Here is a 9761-nt window from a genome sequence, read left to right as displayed (position 1 = left end):
TTGTAATGCAATGAAATGAGATAGCATGTTTAGGAATAAGTTGACCTATGGGAAGCATGTACAGAGAGAAGAGAAGAGGGCCCAGGTCACGACACACCTGTTTTACTCCCATGTTGCTATGATATGGCTCCTCTTCCTGGTTCCTGGACGAGACTGTTAGAGCAGTGTTTTTTGCAATATTGAACCAATGTAAATCCAAACGGTTCTGCAACACTGCCTGTAAGCTACGCCAGTTTAAATCATATGAATCCTCTGACACAATAAGCAAGGTGCAAAGACAATAAGCAAGGTGGTCCAGTGAGTAGGCCTAGGCCTACTGTGTAATATACTGTTGAAGTTGATACTGTTGACTGTTGATAGGTGGTCCGTGAAGTTTTTTTTATTGGTTAAGTGGTCCTTGGTCTGAAAAAGTTTGAGAAACACTGTGTTAGAGGGAAACAACCATGTGTGTGTGTGTGTGTGTGTGTGCATGATATACTGAAGTTTAATCAAGAGATAAGCAGTAAGCAGTAATTTTTGCAATAAATTACCACTTGGAAACGTACATTTCTTAACATGTACTTAATTAAATACTGTATGACTAAAAATGCAATTGCTCTATATGTGAATTAAGAAGCCCTTCATCCAGCCCCAGCCGTGGCGTGACTGGCTGGGGCACCTTCACCGTACGCCGGCGACCCGGTTTTGATTTCCCGTCCTGTGGTCCTTTCCGGATCCAATTCCTGACTCTCTCTCCCACTTGCTTCCTGTCATAAAAAGGCCAAAAAAATAATAAAAGAAGCATTCATCCTTCCTAAACATGTGTATGTAAAGTCCTTGCATGCAGGCTATTCGTGTTGTTTTTAGTCAGTAGCATTCCATGCAAATCTGTTGCATGAGAACTGGTGAAACACAGCTCTTTTCAATATAATTTTTTTAAATTTGACCAGTGGTTGTGACCATCAGCAGACCTCTTCAGATACTGCTTCAGCCTTTTCTTTTCCTCTTTTACTTCTTTTAGCATTTCCTGCCATCTCTTTTTCCTCCGCATTGAGATGGGACACCATGCATGATTTCACTGAGCGTACAGGCGCTACCAGAAGACAAAGTGCGCCCTAGATGTCTAATTGGTTTACAGCTTGTTGTTGCATGCTTTCATTCTAGCTCATTTTGCTCATTGATGTCATTTGTGTTCTGACAATACATCCTTACAAAGTCTTCTCTTTCATATCATGTTAACAATTTAAGTATGCAATGCCATCACAATGGATGAAAGTGAGCTGTTTGCTACTGTCTGTGGTTCAGGCCCAGTGGTTGTGACCATCAGCAGACCTCTTCAGATACTGCTTTAGCCTCTCCTTTTCCTCTTTTACTTCTTTTAGCATTTCCTGCCATCTCCTTTTTTTCCTCCGCATTGAGATTGGACACCATGCATGATTTCACTGAGCGTACAGGCGCTACCAGAAGACAAAGTGCTCCCTTGATGACGTGTGAGAGACCAGCACATACCATAACCACTGTATCCACCAGATGAATTCCTGCTTCATTCAACCCCCCCCTGATTCAAACCTCCTGGACATGCAGGGGTGTGAATATTGGGTTGGTTAAGGTCCTCACAAGACAATGCCAAAAAGCATGGCGAATGGACATGAAGCACAGGCCAACGTGACCACATGCCTGTAAGAGTTTGTGAGCCATCTGGCACAGCTCATGTAGTCCTTGCTGTGGGGATGTGAGTGAGCATAGAAAACAAGCACAGTGAACAATCATTGATCAGGCTCAGTGGTCTACCATAATTACACATTGTGATGTGCATTGTGCCCATTACACAAATACAAAGCCAGTATGCCAGTGAAGCCATATTCCTATGTATTTCTGCACTTACTCTATCTTATTCCTGCTGTCCTTATATCAATTGGTCTGTCTTTTATGTGCTATTTGGCATTGGTTTGTTCCTCATTTGTAAAGTATTGTTCCTACATTAAATCTCTTCAGTAAAGCATTTGTACACACACTTATTTCTTATCTTGTTCTTATGATCGTATCACTTCTCTTTAAAATCCTCTTCCAGTTAAGCCTTTGTAGGAGCAATGCATGTCTAAAGAAGACAGGGACACACAGCACCCCTTTCCCCAGGTCAAAAGGATGAGTACAAACTCTCTGTTATCTTAGCGAGAGAAAATGCAAATCAAATTTATTAAAATTATATCCACTGTGTGTTCAAAGTCTCTTTTCAGCTTTCACTATGCTCAGTGTTTGTTTTGTGAATGAAGTCTTGTAGTGGCACAGCACTACACAGCACACCTGCTCCACTCCCATGTGACTATGACCCTGCCCCTTTTCCTGGTATACTACCGTGTGCAGAGGCGTACCTTGTCAACAGGCAAGGCAGGCAACTGCTTTGAGCCCCGAGCTGCTAGTGGGCCCCCGAGACCTGGTCTCAGCGGGTTTGCCGGTGGGACAAGTGAGAATTTTGTCCATATAGATTGATTTTGAAGGCTCCTGTCCTGTTGTACAAACAGTGCCTCTGTGCATCTATGGCCTTATAAACAGAAGATCTGTGTTCAAAAGAGTTCAAAGAATCCATACATATTTAGGCTACTGTGGTAAACGTCAATCGAGGGTGCAAAGTGATGACAGATCAACATCAGAGTTTGACATTGACTCAATGAAGTTATGGTAGGCTAATGTTAATTGGCATGGGTTGGCAACAGGCGGCCAATGGTGGCCCGTCTCTGAAATTATTCCAAATTATTCTGGCAGTCCAATTTGTTTTTAATCTTTTATTTTACAATATTGATTTACATAGCCTAGGCCCTACAGTAGGCTATTCACCAATCAGACTGCGAGTGGGTGCTTAAACAAATATGAGAAAGAATACCAGAATGCACTGGATCCTGCTAGCTGTGCATAGCCCTCGGCCAGCACTTCAATGTAGCGCTTTTGTGGTTCTGTTTGGCACAGATAGGCCACCTTGAAGGTGCCGCTGTGTGTGGTATGATATTCTTTTCAAACAGCGACAGTGTTGTTGCATATCAGATACATAAGCTTTGTATTTGTGAAACCGGGTAAGATGAATGCAAAATTCTCTTTCCATTTCTCTTTATAGGCCAACCTATTTTTCTCCCAGCTTCAACTCCTGTACGCTTCTCGCTCTGCATGCTAATATTTGTTTGTTGTCAGGAGATGGGTCAACCAAGTAGCCTATTTAGGAATAAAAGTAAGATAGACTTTATCCAAAGAAGTAATTACAATAAGTCAGGCTCTGTGATAAACTGTCCATCAATGCAACAATTATTGTAGCCTAGTGCCTCGTGTTGTAGTGCCCACATTTACTATTCACAATATTGAAAGGGGAGATAAAACAGAGTTCATCAAGATAAATTAATTACTCATTTTGGGTATAGGACCCCAATAAAACTATTTCACTTCTATACTTTATATTTTGTAAAAAGTTTTTATTGGGTTTTAAAGTAATTTATTTATTATTGTTATTATTTGACCGTGTGTATGTGTGTGTGTGTGTGTGTGTGTGTGTGTGTGAATGATATGATATGATGAAGATTCATCAAGAGATAAGTAGTAATATTTTTGCAATAAATTACCACTTGGAATCAAATCAATTCCTTTAAATATATACATAATCATAAATACTGTATGACTTCAAATGTACTTCCCTGGAAATCATGTAATTGCTCTATATGTGAATTAAGAAGCCCTTCATCCTTACCATACATTCAGAATAGATTCTCATGATACCTTTAATCAGTTTTATTGGGTGGCCTAACCACATTTGTATGTAAATCTCAATTCCTTGCATGCAGGTTTTTTGTGTCGTTTTTCTATGTCAGTAGCATTCTATGCAAATCTGTTGCACGGAAACTTGTCAAGATCCTGCCATGACTAACTGCCTTTGTGTCACCCTGGTGGCCATTTTGTATATTGTTTTGTGTTTTGTGCTTGTTGCTGTTTCCCAGAGATGGGACCAAGTCTCAAGTCTTAACCTGCAAGTCTCAAGTAAGTCAAGTCACATGCTATGTCAAGTCAAATCAAGTCCTGTAGTAGGTCAAGTCAAGTCACCTTATTATTGTACTTTTACCTGCAGAATCTGATCTTAAAAAAAGTGAAAAGACATCCTCCAGACTTGGCCCTTCTACACTGATTCTTATTAGTGAATGACACTACTTGTGCCTGATGTTAATGGCTACAGCTATTATTACTAGGGCTGTCAATCGATTAAAAAATGTAATCTAATTAATTACATACTCTGTGATTAATTCATCTAAATGAATCGCATGCATCCATTTTTGCTATGAACATATCTTTAAAAAAAATTTGGCAGATTAATGAATCAATGAAGAGCCAAACCAACATTATAGACTTTAAAGCTCAACGTCTCTCTCTTTTATTATAATTTTCCCTTTGGCTCAGGCATCAGGTAGTAGAAGTAGTAGTAGGTAGTAGAAGTTACCACTCACTGTCAATGACGTGCAGAGTAGGCTACCATAACACCAAAGTAAAATGTGATATACCCCCCCTGATTTATCCTTTTTATGGCCATTCAAACATATAGGATAAGCAATGGAACAGTTCAAGTTTGAGTAGAAAAAATGAACAGTAGGAAAACGAGACAAAGAAAAGCAGCCTACAAGTGCAAACGGAAATGTAATGTGTAAAGTTATTGGAATGGAAATAAATGTAACCACCTTCAACATACTTTTGAAGACATTTTGTTTCAAGTGTGCAACAAATGTAGTCAATTTAGTAAGGGAGTTTGTGGGTTAGTTAGTTAGTCGGTCATAGGGTCGGCTAAGCAAATAATAGGCTACACTGTAAAAAGTGCTATTGTCCATATAACATTTTAAAAACTATATTTATTCCAATAAATTAATTTATTTTTCTTTCTTTGTTTTTTTTTTAGTTATCAATAAGTAAAAAGTGTGGATATTTTCGCAACTAAATATTTTCTATGAGAAAATTAATTTCATTGGACTTCACCACAAACTTAAAACCATTAGAACAGCTGTATCTGTTCAACTGTGAATGAAATTAAAGAGCAGGCCCAGAGCCCTATAGGCCTAGACTATTTAGGTGTTCAGCTGCATCGTCAATTACAGCCTGATCAGAGGCTTGGTCGCTGGTCTCATTTCAATTAGTGTTAATTGAGTAGGCCTATATATAGGGTACTGAAAGAGTTGTGAGAGCAAGGCTAGTACAGCTCCCTGGTTGTAGGCTACCACTTTTATAGAAATGAGGCTTAAACCAAACCAGGGTGTTTTATTTTTGTGTCTCTTATGGCTTTACATTGGCCAAACATGTGGTATAAGCCTTGAAATAGTGCAAAAAGACGAGACATATCATGAGGAAAGGTCTGAGAATATTCAAACTGGGACAATTACTTTCGGCACAGGGAATATTTCACTGGGTCGAAATCTGGAATATGAGAGACGATATGTTGGAGAAAACACTACAGACGATGGCTCCGTTAACGTTCAAGCCGACGATCCAGGCCTGGTGGGTGGACAAAGCGGCACTCATGACTTTAGGGCCTGGGATCGTATGCGACCAAAGTTATTATGTACTAATGACCTCATGAAGTTCTCTGCACAAGGCCCTGGATGTTCTTCACTCCAGTTAGACAGCGGTAAGAAAAGTATTGGATAACTTGTTTTTGTTTTACAGTGTACAGAATAACTCTGTCGACATTAGTGGCCTAATTCAGCCGATTCCTTGCAGCCCTTTCACTTGCAGTGTTTGCATCAATAGCTTGAGACCAGACATTCTTTTCTTTTTTTCTATTCAACAGGTGGCACACCTCTCTCACTACACCAGCTACGTCGAGAGTGTGGCTACTCTGTGAAAAGGACTGCGGTGGGCCTCGTGCTTCTCGCCACTTTTGATGGTTGTGATGTTATAAAACAGGTAGGCTATGGTTTTCCTGTCACATCAGAGGATTTTTTATTTTATTTTTTTTTATTTTAATTTTTGTCAGAGTAGGAGTAACATTAGCCCATAGAGATGCCATCATCACTACAAAACAAAACTCCATATTTTCACACCTTATTAATGCCTTAATTCTTGCATTAAATTTCATAGTGAATCAACAACAAAACCAAGAGAATGCAAAGTTTAAATAAAATAAAGAAATGTCTTTCAGCCACTTGAACGTGACAAATTTGTGAAAGCAGGCCTGTTAAAATAATCCTTAGTTTGCTTGTTTATGATATCTATTTTAACAGAAGGTATTGTTGAATAAAGTTTCCATTGCTATAGCAGGAAGTTTTAGCATTGTCTGCATGGAGCAAGCTCATTTAACAGTCTCTTGATGTGTCCTGTTTTAGTATTGGTCTGTTATCCTCTTCAGGCTTTTCTGTTGGCGTACATTTCATGAATTGATTTCAGTAGCTTGAATTTACAGTTAAGCTTTCCTGGGTGACGTCCCATCAACTCACCAGAGGAATGGAGGCTAATCGTGAACATAGTAACAATTACATACAATTTGAATACCATTTGGTCCCTTGCAAACCGATATGTGAGCATAGGAGTGGCCATACTGGTTGTATATGTAAGGCGGTTCAAGAGCCTTACATATACAACCGGTATGGCCACTCCTATGTGAAGTGTTCCTGTAGTCGGGCGAAAGGACCCCCAAGCAATTATGTAGCATTTAAATTCATGTGGGACATGTTTCAGTTTTGAGCTAGTTGTATGACTGCATTATTTTATATCTTCCTCCAGGGCAATAGCCACTTGCTGCAGATGTTGTGGCACGGCAATCCAGTAACCCTCTCCTGCCCTGCATCAAGCTCAGACCAAGCCTCTCTAGTTGTATCCACTACTCCAGCTCCAACTACCGAAGCACCTTCTACAGCTGCTGAGCTTCCTCCACAGAATCAACAGTGGATGAATCCCCTCTTTGGAGGCTACTACCCTGTAATGCCTGTGAATATTCCCCCTCAAACTACAGAAGCGCCTACCACAGCGGCTGAGCCTCCTCCACAGAATCAACAGTGGATGAATCCCCTCTTTGGAGGCTACTACCCTGTAATGCCTGTGAATATTCCCCCTCAAACTACAGAAGCGCCTACCACAGCGGCTGAGCCTCCTCCACAGAATCAACAGTGGATGAATTCCCTCTTTGGAGGCTACTACCCTGTAATGCCTGTGAATATTCCCCCTCAAACTACAGAAGCGCCTACCACAGCGGCTGAGCCTCCTCCACAGAATCAACAGTGGATGAATCCCCTCTTTGGAGGCTACTACCCTGTAATGCCTGTGAATATTCCCCCTCAAACTACAGAAGCGCCTACCACAGCGGCTGAGCCTCCTCCACAGAATCAACAGTGGATGAATCCCCTCTTTGGAGGCTACTACCCTGTAATGCCTGTGAATATTCCCCCTCAAACTACAGAAGCGCCTACCACAGCGGCTGAGCCTCCTCCACAGAATCAACAGTGGATGAATCCCCTCTTTGGAGGCTACTACCCTGTAATGCCTGTGAATATTCCCCCTCAAACTACAGAAGCGCCTACCACAGCGGCTGAGCCTCCTCCACAGAATCAACAGTGGATGAATCCCCTCTTTGGAGGCTACTACCCTGTAATGCCTGTGAATATTCCCCCTCAAACTACAGAAGCGCCTACCACAGCGGCTGAGCCTCCTCCACAGAATCAACAGTGGATGAATCCCCTCTTTGGAGGCTACTACCCTGTAATGCCTGTGAATATTCCCCCTCAAACTACAGAAGCACCTACCACAGCGGCTGAGCCTCCTCCACAGAATCAACAGTGGATGAATCCCCTCTTTGGAGGCTACTACCCTGTAATGCCTGTGAATATTCCCCCTCAAACTACAGAAGCGCCTACCACAGCGGCTGAGCTTCCTCCACAGAATCAACAGTGGATGCATCGTCGGTCTAGAGGCCACTGGGGTCATGGGTCTAAAGGCTGCTGGAGGCATCCTTAAGGTCGGTGAAGAATCCCTCAAACTACTACTGCTCCAACTACAGAAGCACCTTCTACAGCTCCCCAACTTCAAAAACAATGAACCACTTATTACAGGTACTATCAGTACCTTTTTCAACTGCACCCTAAAACAGTAGATGCCCTACTCCAAACCTTTTATTTTCCAACTCCGTCTTTATTCCAATGTGTCATTTAATGCGTGTATTAAAAAGTGTATTTGGAATTTAAGTTGTCAGATCATTTGTTCAAGCTGCTTGTCATGAGTGGTTTTGCTGAAGATTTGTCTTGATTTAGCCAGAACTGGAAGTTTAAAATTCTACTGCCATATTGCTGATATGAGCACAATAATAGAGGCCAAGTGTTTAACACAATCCAAGTGGAAGTCTTTGTTTCTACTATATGTAAATAAACTAGATGTACCGCATAGCGGTACAAAATATAACCGCCGCTCAGTCCTGTACATCCATTCCGCGAAAATAAATCACATTAATGTATTTGTCCATCTTCCACTCCATCCCCCACTCTTGAAACTTTTGTGTATGTTTGTTTGGAATGTGTGTGTGCAGGCCACACAAAGTCGCCTACTGGAGCTGCAAAGGTGAATAGATTTGTAGCACTTGCCAAAAAATTTGTAGTATTGTTATAAAACTTTTAAAATCTCTAAATCACAAGTAGGGCAGTTCATCACAGTCCATCCATTGCAACTGGACTGATGAAGGGTACACCTGTAGGCTACATTGTATTTGGGAAAAGCAGAAGGTAGCAGCATAATTTATTTATTATTAAACAAAACAATCCCTGTCAGTTCCATGCAGTTTTTTCAACAGCCATCAAGAGAGGTCATGGATTTTTGTGACTGTTTCTTCTTCTACATATGCATAAGTTTAGTCATCTAGTTCATATGATATTCAGCTTTATTGTCAATGCACAAAAGGGCCTTCATGAAATGCGTTGCTAGACTGTTCATACACATTTTAACGGGCCAAGTTGAGCTACCGTCCGTTATTGTTCGTGCAAATAATAGGCAGATTCATGTTCCCTTGCATTTTGCAACTATGAGGTCCATGGTTAGTCTGGCTTTCGCCAGACCAAGCTCAATCTTTTAAGATATCGAAAAAGAAATTGCCGGCAGATCAGGCTGAGTTCACCCAGCCTATAGTCCATGGTAGACACCCGATAGAAATATTGTTTAATTTTGCGATTCCCCCCCCTGCGACGTGTTCGCCCCCCGGTTTCAGAGCTATTCTAAATGCAAAAATGCATAGAGGAGTTATGACATAACCGTGACTGTTAAACTATATAAGGTAGGCCCTATGCTAGGCCTATTACACAACATAAATGGTCACTAGGCTATGCTGGCGACCCAAATAAAATCTCCTTTGGGAACCAATGGCTTACAGTATCAAGCGGACTTAAGCTGCCACCTCTTGGCGAAAAGTTAATAGTTTTGCATATCAGTAGTAATACATTTCACGCAGCGGTGTTAATCACGGAAAGCGCAAATGAAGTGGACACTTCTAAATGGAACCCAACCCACTGTACAGTAGCTCAAGGTCTGTGGCTAAAGCAGCCATAATGAAAACGTTATCATTGTTTGGATACTTCACACACACGTGTTTTTTAATCGCATAGACTACAACTACCAAGCTGGAATCAAAGCACATCGACTCCCCTCTCACACCCTAAACACGCACTTCGAACAAACAAAAAGCATCTCAGTCTCACGGTAGCCATAGGCAAAACTGTATCGGACCGGTGTAACGTTGGTACTAAATCATCCATCGCAAAGAATGATTTTTGTAGCACGTTCAACAAATG

The 9761-nt window shown here is 41.2% G+C and overlaps 1 protein-coding gene across 1 annotated transcript; it reads left to right on the top strand.

The window, feature by feature from the left end:
- Nucleotides 1–5192: 5192 nt before the first annotated feature.
- Nucleotides 5193–8166, top strand: LOC121712255 (leucine-rich repeat extensin-like protein 2). Its single transcript, XM_042096385.1, has 3 exons — nt 5193–5623; nt 5786–5901; nt 6718–8166. The coding sequence occupies exons 1-3, from the start codon at nt 5230–5232 to the stop codon at nt 7942–7944; spliced, it is 1737 nt and encodes a 578-aa protein (XP_041952319.1). The 5' UTR covers nt 5193–5229; the 3' UTR covers nt 7945–8166.
- The last annotated feature ends 1595 nt before the right edge of the window (nt 8167–9761 follow it).

This window comes from Alosa sapidissima, chromosome 6 (genome assembly GCF_018492685.1).
Source record: "Alosa sapidissima isolate fAloSap1 chromosome 6, fAloSap1.pri, whole genome shotgun sequence".
Taxonomy (NCBI): Eukaryota; Metazoa; Chordata; class Actinopteri; order Clupeiformes; family Clupeidae; genus Alosa; species Alosa sapidissima.
The sequence above is the reverse complement of the archived record's forward strand: the minus strand, read 5'-3'. Positions and strand labels throughout refer to the sequence as shown.